Source organism: Apteryx rowi, unplaced genomic scaffold, assembly GCF_003343035.1.
Source record: "Apteryx rowi isolate R43461 unplaced genomic scaffold, aptRow1 scaffold_3, whole genome shotgun sequence".
NCBI lineage: Eukaryota > Metazoa > Chordata > Aves > Apterygiformes > Apterygidae > Apteryx > Apteryx rowi.
The window spans coordinates 5,631,580-5,647,462 of NW_020449418.1; the positions used below are offsets into that span (position 1 = coordinate 5,631,580).

A 15,883-nucleotide genomic window follows, 5' to 3' on the forward strand; every position below is an offset into this window, starting at 1 on the left:
TTAGAGACAAAGCATGCAATTCTATTATAAGGAGTATCTATCTTATGCAACAGAGACTCATTAGCTGTCCAACATATATTGTCTCCATAATCCAGCAGAGGCAGAACCAGCTGTCTTATAATGCGTATCCTGTCCTTCCCTGCTAAGCACTGTCCATCTCTTTTAAATCTAGTCAATTAATATGTCACTGGGTTAGAAGCACCATATGTCAGCAAAACATTGAAAGAAAATCCTGGATACTTAGTTCTGTTCTCATCAGCAGAAGTTTGTATTCACAGGTTGGCATTTTCTATAATCTCTGACATTTTACCCCAGGATGCAAAAAAATTTGACTTGCGTATCACATATTATGGTATTTACCTTTTAAATGAATTTTACAACAGCATCCACAAGAGTAAATCTAAGGTGCACACAATACTATCAGAAAAAAGGCATTGCTTAAACCAGGTACTTTTATCTCTACACATATAAAATCATAAAATCAGGAATGTCTGGCAAAAAAAAAAAAAAGACAGCAAAAAAGAAAAAAAAAAAAAATTTGGCTTCTGCAATACTGTGGCTATACTGGAAGGACAGACAAGCTGTGCAATGTGTATTACGTGCAGATCGCTCATAAATATCCAGCTACCACCTAGAGCTCGGGATGTGTGGAAGGACCTGCAGTGTGGTCTGACACGTGAGATGTATTCAAAGAAGCATTGCTTTCAGTTGTAGCGTGTAGACTAATACCCCCAGAAGATGGATCTATGTTGCTTTTTGGAAACAAATAAAATGCATGTGCATTCCTTAAAATGTCTGAGAGAAGCAAGTGGAGATGGATGGAAAGAATGTATCCTGGCCCTGACAAGGAAGTCCTAAGCTAGCAATGAAGATCAGTAGTGTAGCAGTAATTAAAAAACAAGAGGGTAAGCTTACCTGTTTGGTGTCTACTGGAAATTAGTGAACACTATTTCGTCCAAAGTAGAAGCCGGTAGGCTCCATTCATTTGTATTAGTGGCTATGCAAATAGTTTTAGACTATATGCTACATGAAATCCTACACCCATTGTGCAGGAGTAAGTCAAACCATTATAGCGTGTGTAAGACAGGTTTCCTTGACATGTCCCAAATTGCCTCCCCTCACACACACACACCCTCATGCCACACTACAATCACAACACGGATATTGCCAGAATTACAGGTTCTTGAGGTGAAAAGAACCTCAAGTCGCCAACACACTAAGATGTGTTACCCTTCTTCTTGAGGACATGAAAGAAGACTCATTAGATCTCTCTGTAACTCCAGATTCATCAATTTTAAGCTTTCATTGGTAAGAGGGATGTGCATTTCTCCAGATTAAGTCTGGGCCAATACCAAAACTTTTTATGTGATCCCTCCTATGGTAAAATTCCCATTGAACTCAGCAGGTGTATGACTGTAGGACTGAACCCATAATTTCAACAAGCTAGATTGGTTTGTGTGATTACACAAACCAAGCCAAGCCTATGGTGGAGAGATGAGGGTACATTCATTTTGTGTATGCAGTGCACACTGGGAGACTCAGACTGAGGGTTACAGTCAAACCTCAGGCATTCCAAAGAGAAATTCAGTGCCTCTGCAAATACCTGTTGTAGACGTTGTGTAAATAAAACGCCACATTATTTTTAGAACAGCCCTGCCTGTCTTAGATTTGTTCTCCAGGGGAGCTCTGAGGAGCCCACAGATCTGCCTTTAGGCTAGGCCATGACAGTATGTTTCTGTGTCTCTAAGTCTCTCTCCCATTAATTCTGTGGGGTTTTTTTGCTGTTTTCCCCTAAATTTAACTAGCTGCTGTCTCAGCCAGAGTCCTGATTTCTCCTGGTCTGTTTGCTATGCAGCAAATTGAGAAAAATCATTTTCTTCTGTAGAGGACTGGCTGGCGTTTGGCAAATTTCAAGGCATTGATTCTTCAGGACTCCACGGTCACAAGTTTGCTCAGTCTGCAACAAGAAGAATCACTTTTGCAAGCACAACCATACTTCAAAAAAAGCTATTGCTGCTGACCAGCACAGCCCAGTTTGCTCATTCTTCCCTGTCACACAGACCCAAAGTAACACCAAGCTATTTAACTGCTTTCACAAGGAGGGAGAGGCAGTCTGCAACACTGGGATAATCCAATGCACCAGGTATTAAGACTAAAAAAAATGAGACTCCATTTCATGTCATCTTCTCCCTTTCCAAGACACCAGGAAACTCCTGAAATGACCCTACTTGTTAGCAATGCCCAAGGCATCACTCTAAGCCAGAGACGATGGATGACTGTACACTTAATGAAGATGTATTTACAGCAGAAATAGGCCATGAAGCCCCAGCTTTTTCATTTTTACCAGCTTGTCTTCCTGAGTAGATAATTCAACAGATTTACCTGGCAACAGCCTTCTAAGCTAGACCTGCAAAATCCTATTATGCATCCAAGGCTCACTCTCATACAAATCAAAAAACAAAAACAAAAAACCACACACAAGAAATCCCAAACCCTTTCAGCTTTCAGTTAGAGTAAATTTTCTTTGTGTTAGCTCCTCTCTCCAGTAACTGAAGCTTTGCTGCCTTCAGCTAAAGGAAAAGCATGATTAAGATGTAGAGCAAAAGTGTATAATGTTGTATATGGTGGCAATCCCCAAAACATTTATGCTAGCTAAAAATCCTTGTTTTAATTAGTATGGGGGAGAAAGCAACACAGTAACTCTAAGTACACTACAGTTCTTTACAGCTTTGCTGAGGAAAACAAGTCAGTCAACATGCCACGGGGGGTTTCTTGTTTATTGGCATTATAACCAAAATGTCAGAGCTACGCTGAACTCCAGAGCCATTTTGTTTATGATGCCATGAAGCAGCAGAGCATCCTTGAGGGGTTGTGATCCCTGTTCTGAAGTGTTAAACAGGAGGCTGGAATCTGGCTTAAATACATATACAAATATATATATATACTTAGTCATAGTCATTTTACCTTTATAAGCAGCATGCTTTTTTGTGTGTATGTGTATATCTAATACAGTAGCTGTTGGCTCAGGACATCTATGATTAAGAGTTTTATGAGGCATAGAAAAAATAAGCATACACTAACCTTCACGAATTTTGTAACAATAGAAGAAAGTTGCCTCCAGCATTTTGAGAAATGTGCAATATGAACTTTCCCAATAAACACTTTTCTAAAACTCTTGCTGTTTTTTATCTATTTCCTATCTGTCAGCAAACACCTTTGCAAGCAGCAGTTCCCCAGAACTGCCTGTATTTTTATCATCATCTAGATACTCCTTTAACTCTCCGGTGTGAGGCTCTTATTGGGTAAATTAATTCAGGTTTGAAACAGGACACTGAAGTCCTTTCTCACTATGGCGATACTGATATTGCATGAGACACTTGGGGTTTTCCTGTTAAAATGCTGCCACCAACTTGAAAGAAAGGCTGGGACAATTTCCCTGTCTTTGGTGAAATTCGCACCACTCTAGATAGAGCTAAATGAAACTTGTCTGAGATAACTTATCCCTGCAGTTGATAATAATGCTTCTCAAGAGCAAATTTGCTTCCTTTGGCACAGAGCAGACTGCACAAAACTGACTGGCATTTTCAAAACAACTTAGGGAGAAAAAAAACCTTGGAGCATCTTTAAGGTCTTCACCCTTGACTCTTATTTGTAACAAGACGAGTTGAATGCTACATTATTACCATCTTCCAGGAACAACAAAGTACAAACATTTCCAGCTTAAGTGCAATTGCAACTTATTATTATTATTCGMTAGGTACTATGGCATCTTTCTTAGGAAGTGTGTGGGAAAACAGTTTCTTTTCCAAAGGAAGATCAAATAGGTTATTTATCCTCCTCTCCCTTCAAGACCCATGAACTCTGACACACAAGGATAACAAGCTATTAGAAGGAGAAAATGGCATGGACGCCTCTTGCTAAAATAACAGCAGCGATTCCCATTTTACTATGGATATACACAAGACCTTATACAGCCGTTAATCAGAGTAACTCTTCTAATCTCAGTGTTTATCTTTTACACTGCAGAAGATGACAAATTAATTATCCCCTGTTCTTTCATATGTGTTCACAAGAACACACACACACACATATACACACATAAAACACAAGTGATGTGGTGAGGTATTCCCTGAAGCTGAGCATTACTGGTGGCAAGGCATGGATTCATGTAAATATTCCAGCTACTTCCACACCTGCGGCTTGACAGTATGGGCTGAAGCGAGCGCTAACCAACCCTCTGTTTCATCTTCCAGTGGAGACTCGTTTTAAAGTGTCCTGGGTGAGAATCAGAGGTTGACGCAAATCTTATCAGCAAGGAATCCAATATTCTGAGTGAGTGAGTCAAGAAGGCAAACAGTGGGAAACCTTTACTGAGCTAATAATTATTACATACAGGGTTTCAAGCCAAAAAAGTCTGCTCCTCAAATCTACACCATTTGATTTAAAAACCTCTGTATTATAACTTCAGTGAAACTATGCCTTTTAACTATCTAATAGCAATTTAAACTTTAAAAACATCAGATGAATCAAGTGAGAAGTACCAAGGCTCCCCTGCTAATGATTATTTGGTCCTGTAGATGGAGGCTTGGGACAGGGATTCCCAGCAGACCTGGCTTCTGCTCTCAGTTCTGTCTCTCCTCTGACAGATGACCTTGAGGGGGGCCAGAGAAACCACACAGCTGCTTCTAGAAATACCTACCTGAATGTTAGGCACCTAAATTTCTTTAATCACCTGCTTGACACAGATCCTTAAATTTCCCTTGAAAGATGGGAGCGCTTAGTTTCAAGTCTTTTGGTGCTCCAGAATTGCTACCTTTGAACAGCTGTCTCAAAGTCAAGCCACCACTTAAACCTACAAATGCCTCCTGTCTAACAAGGCAGCAAAGCCTACACACATCTTTCTGACAGGATAGCAGAGACTCCCTGCATACGCCAAGCACCGCGGAGACGAGAGAGCGGTCTCCTGTCACACTTTGGATCCTATTAAGAGGCAATAGCACATCTAAGAAACACACACGGCGATTCTGAAACCATGACTGTTTTACGATACGGCCTCCCTCTGACTGTAATTAGAGCTAACCTCCGGTACACTTCTCACAGGTCTTTGTCAGCTCCCGCTGCCTGTTTCTTAAAATTCAGAGAAACAGGACTAAAGACAGGGGAGAGAGAGAGGGAATCCTGATATTCATATAAAAACAACTTTCAGTGCCCAAGTATGTTGTCCTCCGTTTAAAATTACATCTACACGTACTAAGCCAGGCACAGGAAGGCTCAAGCTCCTCTGCCCCGTGCTCTGAGCTGCAGGACGGGGAGCGGCTGGCTGAGCTGGTGCACCCGGCCTGGCAGAGTCGCCCTGCGCCACATTCATGGCTCCCACGCCCTCGGTGCCTCGTGTTCGGCTTTCAAGAGACTTGAAATAAATAAATAAAACCTAGCCTGTCCCTGTGAAATGTCTTCTTCTGTAAATAATGTACAAAATAATAAACCACCACTGAATGGCACGCTGTAGATTGTCTATATCCTGCTGCTGCGGGAGGAGCAGAACGCATTTGCCTCCATGTAAGAAAGCCTGCCAAAGGGCACACGTGAATAATAAAGATCTGCAGCCAGGTCTGAGCCACACAGTACAACATGGGCTTGCGAACGTATTGCTACACTGCTGCTGCACTCCTCCGGTATTTTAACTTCTCTAACAGCTTCTGGATGGCTGACAGTCAATATTGGATTGCTAAAAGCACTGCAAACTTTGTGCATAGCAATGTATTCAGTCAGCACAACGAGTCATTTACTTTCCCTTAACAAGATAACTGGTTGATTAATATACTTTACCCTGGGGTGCACAGCAGATTTATTTCCTTCCCAGATACATGCTGAATACAGCAATGAGGTTAGTAAACAAGTTTGTTTTCAGTGTATTTGTTATTTACTGGAACAATTCCTGAATTTTTTACTCAAGCTTTATTCTACCAAACTATTATTTAAGCTAATGACAATCCTGTCTGAGTAAGAATTTTAGGAATTGGTCGTTTTATAAAATATTTTGAATTTAATGACACAGTATGTCCATGCTCAGGATTTCTGTATTCAAACCAGATGCAAGGAATTTGAAGGAAATACTTTGGTGATCACTATTGATTTTTGCTTTTCTGATGCAGATTACAGATAACAGTGATACCTGGATACTTATGTGGCCTCCTACTTTCCGTATTAGAGTGCTGTTCAATCTTCAACATACTTATGCTGCAATACTGCTTCCAGACAGGGCAGTGATCCTCTTCCCATTCTTCAAAAAGTGCTKGACACAAACAGTTACTACATGAGTTGCCAAAGTTCACTAAAACTGGAAGATACACAGAAATGAAATTCAGTCTCCCAAGCTCCCAAGAGCACCGTGTCAAGTAAGCCAGCACCTCTGGACTTTGCCTTTCAGAAACACCAGGGCTAGACTTCAGCAGCAGGTTAGAAGTGTAGGAAGAAAATTACAACCATGAACTGCAGTGTGTCTAAAGCCAACAATCTCTCCCATGCACGCTAAAACTCATGCACTGGYAGGAGATGTATTAAAATGCAGGAAACAAATCTATACTTGACATTCATGTCTCCAGGATGGGTTTTGTGTAATTAAATCAATCTTGCATGATGTGGAGGGATGGCATCTGATGACCCACTAGAGTTCTCTTTCAAGTTCCAACTCAGCTAAATATATCAGTTCTCCTAGAAACTTTAAAACCAGATTATCTATTCATGTATGTTTCCCACTGATAACCTCAAAGAGATTTTTACTCTCACTGCAACTTCCTCATCTTTGCAAATGGCATCCAAAATATTTCTGGGTAAAACACCATCAGAGCACCTGAAAAAGATACACATCCCCAGAGGTTTTTATTTTGATCCATTTTCTTCTAACTTCTTAAATAAATTTGCATCTTGCTTCTGTCCAAATCCATTTATCATGGGAAATCTGTTTTGTTTATGAGGGCAATGCAATTGCACAAAGATTCTTCCACCAAGAAATTTCTTCATCAAGAATGTTTGTTTGAGTACTAAGTAATCTCCTTTGCCTTCCATTTCCATTGCCAGATGTATTTGCACTATTATTTTTATTGGAAAACAATCTTCTTATTGTAAAGAGCAGCTGATTATCTTCAGCTGATGCCATTAAACTGATCATCACCTTTCCTGCCTAGTTTTTGAAAGAGCTATTTAAACAGACAGACCCTAAACAAAAAAAAGGGGGAGGGGGGCTATTTTCCTTTGAAGACTTTATTCTCTTCCATTTGGGATGCAACATATGTGGGAGGAGGGAAAGAATGTAAATGTCAGTATGTTTTTAAGAGCAGTTTATCATGCTGTGAGTTTCTATAGCATAGAACATTTTCTAATTCTAGATGGACTGAGATTAGAAGGGCTAAAATAAATTAATGAGCCAAGAAGTATATTCAAAATGTGCAGAAATAGAAACTAACTCCCTTCTGTGGAGAGGTAGCACAAGAACTGAGTAATCTTCAAATCACTATTTAATTTTTAAGGCTTACACAAAGCTTTCAGGTAGATAGCATAGACCCTCACAGATCTTCACATAGGTGACCCTAACCCTTCCTGATCATGAAATGGGATTACTTTCAGAACAGGGTTGCATGGAAACCCAGATAAATTGTACAGCGAATTAACACAATGATCCTAAAATCTGCTGCATGTGAATGGTTTCACCCCACTCACAGAAGCCTCCTAGATACATAATCAGTATCTAGCGCAAATGAGAAAGCAAAAAAAAATTAATTGGAACAAGAGTATCAATGTCAAAACAAAAGGGACCAGACAAATACTAATGGTACTGAGAAACCAGCATGCCAGGCAAAAAATCACAAAAAAGACTCTAATCTTCATGATAACACCAATACTAGAATACACAATATTCCCACTTACAGGCAAAGTTAAAATCCCTGAACAAAGCCCTAGTTCAGCAATGAATGTTCCAAGCACAAGAAAAGGATAAATAAAAGGACATCACAAGAAGGAAAGAACCTAAAGAAGTACTCCTGAAGGATGACTCGATGCATGAAGTACCTCCATACGTCACTTCATACTGCATTGGAGACTCCAGCTCACATCAGATCCAAGGTACTGAGCTGAAATTAATTTGACGGCACTAGCTCAGTAGACTGCTGTGCATCAAAATATTTTACTGGTAATTAGATATCTGTTGTCGGTCACTGGTTAGAACTGGGCTACAGCCAGAGTTCATGGGAACACGTTATTCTTTCATTTGAAGGAAGAACACTGATCCTTTTCAGAGTCCAGTTCTGAATCAAGGCAATTCTTACAGTGTGCCTTTGATACACCAGTGCATATCTCCGTCTGCCACTGGGGAAGTAAACTTCTTCTTTAGGATTCATACCCAGCTGAAAACCAAAAAGTAAACGTTGGGCCTGAGTCCCCACTGTATTCCTCAATTCTGTATTCTGTTCACCAGCTGAGAACTGGAATCATAAACTCAAAAAATACACTCCATCAGGTGCTGTTCTCTCTCTCTCCTCCTCCTTAACATACATAACAACACTTTGTTTTTTTAATAAGGGGAGGAAGGCATTTTTCTGCTTTTTTTTATGTCAGGAACCATTTGATCAATGGTTAAAAGTTGTGCCAGCTTAGCTTTCTCGGTGAGTGGTGTGATTTCTCCGTGCTGACATGGCTATGCCAGCTACTTGGCTATGCAATTAGATGCAATAATACTGGCAAAAAAGTCTTCTGCCAACATAGTTTATTTCCTTCAGGAGCTGGTGTAAGCTAAACCAGAAAAAGGACTTTTTTTGCCAGCAGGAATGGTAGTTTTAAGGGTAGAAAAGGCCTAAAAGCTCAATATACTCACCCCTTTAATTGAGGGCTGATAAAACTGCTGGCTTCAGCCTCAAGATAGGGCACTAATCCAGGGCTTCCAGAGGAAGTAAAATCCTTCGGGAAATAGAGGCAGAAAAGAGCCCGGTCCTACTAATGTGTAAAAAGMCAAAAAGAAAACCTCTTTTTTTATTTTTGGATGGAAAAACCCCTTCAAAAGGCCAATTTTATATATAAATAATAAAGGAGCAGTACAGAAAGGATCGTATTTTGGCAGTGGATTTTACAGTTCACCTGTAAATTTCAGTGCATACAAAGCAGTCTCCCAAACTACCTCTACTAAAATCTCTCCAAAGGCAAGACAACAGAGAAACAATAATGGGTAGGTCCAAAGAGACTGTTAAGGCTTCTACAGTCATTTGTTTCCTGAAGTGAATTGCAGTTATTTTTATGAAAATGGACAATTCTGTCAAAAAAATCCCCAACTCAGACTATCTACCCCACATGTAACATATAAGTAGGTTATGTCTTAACTCTGAGTAGAATCTATACTTGGCACCTGAAATATATGAATGCCAGCTTTGAGAGAACAAATTAAATCTCAACCATGTTGAAGCTGCACAGATAATACCTAAAATAAAACTGAACTAGACCTTAAGAATACCAAAATAAAGGCAGATAATAGGAGCGTATTCCCCGAAAATGTTCAAGTAGRCTTTCCCTAGCAGGCTGTCTATCAAAAAATCTCTTACTCAGCATTTGACCGGACTTTCCTGCGTTATGTGCTGTACAATGGAAGCTACATTCAGCACTGTGACAGCAAGGAAGAACCTAGCAGAAACCTGCTTCATGAAACTGCCAAGCTAGGGAAGAAGTGATTTTCAGGAGGGCTAGGCTCTCATGAACTGTGCAGAGAAAAATGATATGAGATTGAAAAAACATTATTTTATATAGTAAATGGATAGACAATTTTTATATAATAAATACATGGAAATAAGTCCTAATGCTCCTCCCTTACTCAGGAGAAGACTTCTTTGACTTCAGTGTGCACCTATAAACCCACCTGGCACCACACTGTTCTAAAGCAGACTTCTTTATGAAACTATAGTACCGGCTCTGAGAAATATAGATGGTTATGTATCTATTCAGACACTACAGCAACAGGCATCTCAAACAGAATAGAGCAGATCTACTATCAAGTTAGCAAAATCAGAATAAAACATCTGCCTATTTTGACTGTTTAGCTAGCGTTTGTTACTACTGCATTGAATCATGTCTCAACTTTTAATATGCTCATTCACACACCATTAGAAGTGTGGAAATGCTTTAATTCCCTTTTTTCCTGAGCAGAGGCATGCAAAAGCTAGGTAACTTGCCCAAGGTCACAGAGAAAGTTTCTTTCACTCTTTTTTCCCCTATATCTTGCAATACCTGAAATGAAACTCTGCTGATTTGTGCCAGCGACAGTAGTATCCCCTCTGCCTCTCCTACTCTCTGTCACACTGGGACCTTCAGTTCTTTCGGGGGGATTAAAACTTTGCTAAAAAGCTTGCCTCAGTACAAGGACGTGTGGATGCTATCTGGCCAGTAATCTCTGAGTCAGATATATGAGCTAATCACGCCTTCTGCCCTTGCACTCTGAAACTACGATCTCAAGATGTTAACAGCCTTGAAAGATCACATCCTAACTCCCCAGTCCTGGCCTTCAATTGTTCACAGCTTTAAAAAATATTGAATAAAAAATGATGTATACAGAAGAACAATACTTTCACTACTGCATGCAAAGGTTAGATGAGACACAGGTGGTGGGATTTTGTAGTTGTCACCACAAAACATGCAGCTCTATCCCTTCTCCCTCTGCCTTTGCCTCCCTCCTCCCTCCATAATCAATCTTGATTGCACATGTCTCTTTTACGTTTACGACCTGTCTTCTGAGATGACTGACATCTGAGGTAACTGACWTAAAATGTGAATCTTCTCACTGTTATCCATTCTGAGACGTGTAGTTGAATAAAATTCCATTCAGTGAGACATAAAATCAAATTAGAGGAGTTTGCTTTGAAGAGAAAGAACTAAATATGAAACAAATAAAGCAGAGTATAATTCGCTTTTAATGGGGTAATTTTCTAAAGCCACACTAATCATAATCCTAACAAGGTAATACTGTTATGTTGTGAATTTACTGCACATCACTGTTCATTATGCCGTTGAGCTCCAGTCACATGAGGGATTTGCCCCACATACAGAGTGAGCAAGTATCTTTATTTTTGTTTGCTTTTGTTTTTTTTCCAAGATTTGCTCAGTAGAGCACTTCTGTTTATTAATAATTATACCTTAGGGCTATAAAACATGCTTTGTCTCCAAAAAGCCAAAACATTGCTTATACCACATGTGTTCACAAAGACCTTCACCCATCAGTGAAATCCCTTGGTTAACACGCGCTGTATTTCTTCACAAAGCACTGCAGTATTATTCAATGGTGTAGAAGAGAATCAAAGAAAGCTCTCTTTTAACTGCACAAATTCAGACGGAAGGTAATGACTGAAACAAGGAAGCTGGCTAACCCTGAAATAATATTTCCTATGTGTGGCAAAAAAGCCATTTGATCTTTATCGACCATAAGTATTCAAGACCTTGATTTTGGATCTGATTTTTAAAGCGGCATTTTTCATCAACACAGCAGCTCTCAACTGTGAGTATGACCCAAGTTATAGGAGAAAGTATGACCTCCTGCTTTGCATCTACCTTTCAAAGTCTCAGGATGTCCAACCTTGTTTGGTGTATGAGAGCCAATAGATTATAGCATAACGTGCTGTGGCTATAGGCTACATATAAATCAGAACCAAGGAAAGAGTTAATAATTTATAAAACATGGGACAACTTTCTACACCTTTATTTAAGTGTTCAATTCTGAAAAGTCATTCTAAAAAAAAAAAACATTCATCATGTTGCATATTCAATATATCTCAGCAAGTGTCTGATATAAAAAACGTGCCCTGCTGACAGGTTAAGAAAGATGTTTTTGTCTGGGATTTTAGAGTCAAGCTGTGTCCCTCCTGGATAGAGTACTGTCAGCAATCTAAATTTTCTGACTGAAATGTAGCGAATCATTCTTTTAATCATGTAGCATGGATTCTAGGATGCTTTTACTGCTGCACCATTTTTAAAGAACTAACAGGCGAGAAATAGTGAAAAAGCTAACTGAAAAGGATAGGATCAAACACACATCAGGAGTAGCTGAAATAAGCAGATGCTTTTCTACAAGAATCCATATACTGAGATCCTTACTTAGCAAAAATTTCCATTTATATGCCCATCTCATCCTAAAATATACCCTGTATAGACCTGCTTTTTAAAAGATTATTTATAAAAAAGACTGCAGTAACAGTCAGAAGACAAAGCTACAATACATGTGATACAAACAGAATTTATTTTTCTTACACAAACATTATGGCTCTGTGTGAGGATGCTGCAAGGTGAACACCCTACAAATCAAACTGCAGGTTGCTGACACTGGGCTCAACCACTTCCAGACATGGGTTATTTCAAAATTCCAAAGGTGTTTTTAATGTTCAGTAATACCCAATCCACATAGCTTTTTCCATATAGCTTTTTTTTAAGCCACATAATCTGCACATAGAGAAATCACAGACACAGACATTCACAAGCTTCACTTACAACAAATAACTTATTTGCCAGAATAACGGCCACACACACATAAAAACTGTTATGTATAGCAAACGAGATTAAGACAGTTTTGGAACAGATATGCGTAATGGCTGTGCCCTTGTCTCAGGGCAAAATGTGGATGAGGAGTGGGAGTGAAGACGTGTGACTTATACAAGCAAATACAACATGCAGAAAGCAGTAGTTCTCTGAACTAATAACTTTATATCCCTAAGCTCCTACAGTCTCTGACTCTGAATACAGGGGAGGTTACGCTAACTAGGAACAGGCAAAGTTGTAAGCAATTCCCACGCCTCTGCAAGGGATCAGAAACTGCACTGAACTGAACAGACTACCAGGAGCGACACGTAAAAAAAATCACGTCTGTTTGGAAGCAGAGAGCTGGCCCACAACTGTTACAGCTCCAGTGTAAAGGGACCTCCGTATTTCCATGTTATCACCTTCCACCTACCCACAGTAGCATAAAAAAAAGATTCTGTTGGTGACAGGAATCAAAAAAGAAAAGACTTCATTTCTTCTAGCCACAGTAGACCAGTCGTTGGGAGGCTATGGCAGTTTAGAAAAATAACAAAAGGTGGCAAGGTGTCAAATGTCTTTAAGCACAAGGGGATTTACCAAGATTAAAGAAAAACGAATGATCAGACCTTACAGAGGAAGGCTGCTCTATACACTGGGTGTTATATTGGCCAGAGAGCAAACTCACTAAGCAAAGGCAATTATACTGAGGGGAGAAAAATAAAATTTTCCAGAAATAAGAGCTAAATTTTTGCTGTTTCCTATAATTTTAAATTTTTGTCAGGATCAAGCCCCACTCTGTACCCACTATGGGTACACGGATCAGAAGCAGACCTGGTGAAACAACACTCCTGGTGCCTACAGCTCCCTCCAGAAAGTAACACTACTGCTCTTCCTCCGTTTCCTGCTGCTGGAAGGGTTTCTCAGCCTCTCTCTCTCTCACCAGAGTTTGGAATATGATAGCATCAGTGCCATAAGTTACTAGTGAGTTTTTTTCTTTAGTGGACATGAAAACGCTTTACAAAGCAGGTGTAACGTATATAGGAAAACCAATGCAAAGAAAAACAAAACGACTTGTCCACAGTTATCCAGCCACCTAGCAGAAGAAGCTCAGATAGTGCCCTGATCCTCAGAGCCCTTGGCCAAAGACCTACCCATAGGATGTACTGCCCTTGAGGAAGGGTATCAGAGGGATTTCTCCATCTCTGGTTACCTTTCCTTACCCACTCTCCCTCTACAAAAGAGCCCTATTTCAATCTTTTGTGTATGACTCCAAAAACACTGATAATTCAGAAAAGAGCTCAGAAATTTTGAGAGTGAAACCTATATACACTGAACAGACGGCAGAGCATGGCATTTCTGGCCTTTTCTTTACTGTCAGTCTCACTGAGGAAGAACTTTATTTCAGCACTTTTACCTGAATTAAGAACACAAAGGATCTCATTAACAATCCTAGATATGATACTTAAATCTCATACAGCCAAACTCTGGCTTAAGTCTAAGAAATTAATATAAAACACCATTGCTATAGAAAAGACTGCTGCATAGACAGAAAAATTGTGCCAGTGGTTAGTATGGTTAGTAACGTAGCTTCAAACACCTACCATGTCACAGATTTTCTACTTGATCTAGGGCAGGCAACTTAGTACCACTATACCTCACTTCTTCACTTTTAAAAAAGGGATAATAGCTAAATGAGAGTATAAGGATAAGGCGAGATAAGCAATGGAGACTATATACAAATCTCACAGAGACAATTGGGTTTATGCATGGGTAAAGAACAAAAAAATTGAAGTTGTTTTTGCTACATTTTGTTTAAGCTAACAAACTATTTTACTGACACCATTATAGCATGATTTCCACACTATGCAACAAAGATTACATTTTTCCAAGAAAGGCATAACAATACACTGTACCTAATCTTCAAATGAAATTGCAGATCTATTTTTCCTACAAAACAATAAAGAAGGAGAGACAAACACTGCTTCAATAGCATCTGCTGAGCTTCTTCTCAAGTCAGAATGAACGTCAGGTCATAGTCTACACTTCAAGTCATGCTTGGGTATTTAAAACCAAGACATTCAAGTCATACTTACAGCTGCCAAACTCAGACTCCGGCTATCCCTAAAGTAAATAGGGAGGAGACAATTTCCCTGTTTGACACGCTCAGCCAGAAGCCCAAAGACAGACTTTTTTTGTTATATTTGATAACAAAATTTGCACCACAGGAAGATAGTCTCCTTGATTCCACAATATAAATCTCATTGGTATCACTAGGGTTTAAGGGACATCTGATACAGGAAAAAAGATAAGCTATCACAATAATTATTTTTCGGCAAAGTTCATCACAAAGATCTTGAGGTCAAACATGGTTCAGACAACATATCTAAACCACACACACTGTAGCATTCCTTCTGCCAAAAGCCAAACCAAGCAGAAATGAAATCAAACATGGATTTTCCTTCATGTCCGAGTAGAAACAGACATGATAAAAAGGACAAAAAAGCCTGTCCAAAAATCTAACGCTGACTTGAAAACTAATCTATGTCATGAATAAACTAAAACAAGCCTTTAATTTTATTTTGCAGAGTTATCCAAATATCAGCAACCAGTGTATAAAAATCAGCTAATCAGATGCTATTTGTTCTTTTTCAGTGAGTCAGTGCTGCCATCTAAAGCTACCTTAGGGGCATGCAAAAGAAATTCAGGGAAAAGTCAAGCATCTAAACATTTTGGAAGCACATCTGAGCAGGCAGAGAACGCAGGGTAAATCAAATATGTTAATAAGATACACTAAACTAATGATGCTGTAGTACCTGAAGGAGCAATTCTTTTTCTATCACTTCACCTGTCTTGCTGATAAGCTGCTTCTGCAGTCTCTGTATTTTCTGGATCAGCTCATAGGTACTTGGGTCACTAGCCTAGGCAAGAAGAGTAAAGCAGTGTCAAAAATTATACATCAAAAGTTGAGGTTTCTTGCTTGCAACTGAAAACCCTAAGTGTCTAAAAGTGACAAATAAAAAATGAGTTGCTGGGTTTTTTATTTTATCTCAGCGAAAGGTAAGTTGTTTGAAAAAGGCAAGTGTACATGCAATCCTGAACCTGGAATCTTTCCCTTTTGAAGATCAGTCAAAGTTCATGTTTAACACTATTAACCTTGAGAATCCTTTTCAAAACAACCAGTGTAAGTAGGAATCTTTAAGAGTTTAATTCCCAAACCAGCAAAGGTTGGGAGAACCACACGGAAGGGAAGAAAGAGGAGATCAGTGTATCATTTTTAGCAGAAACCTTGACTGACATATATGGAGCCATGCCTGTGCCGCATAGTGTTTCAAAAACTTCATAC

At 39.4% G+C, this 15,883-nt stretch overlaps 1 protein-coding gene across 1 annotated transcript in view; it reads right to left on the reverse strand.

The window, feature by feature from the left end:
- The window catches only part of CFAP58 (cilia and flagella associated protein 58), a 70,423-nt gene that overhangs the window by 8,464 nt on the left and 46,076 nt on the right, over positions 1–15,883 (reverse strand). The window contains exon 16 of the mRNA XM_026069670.1: positions 15,354–15,458. Coding sequence (XP_025925455.1) covers positions 15,354–15,458 — 105 coding nt within the window. The remainder of the gene's footprint in view (positions 1–15,353; positions 15,459–15,883) is intronic.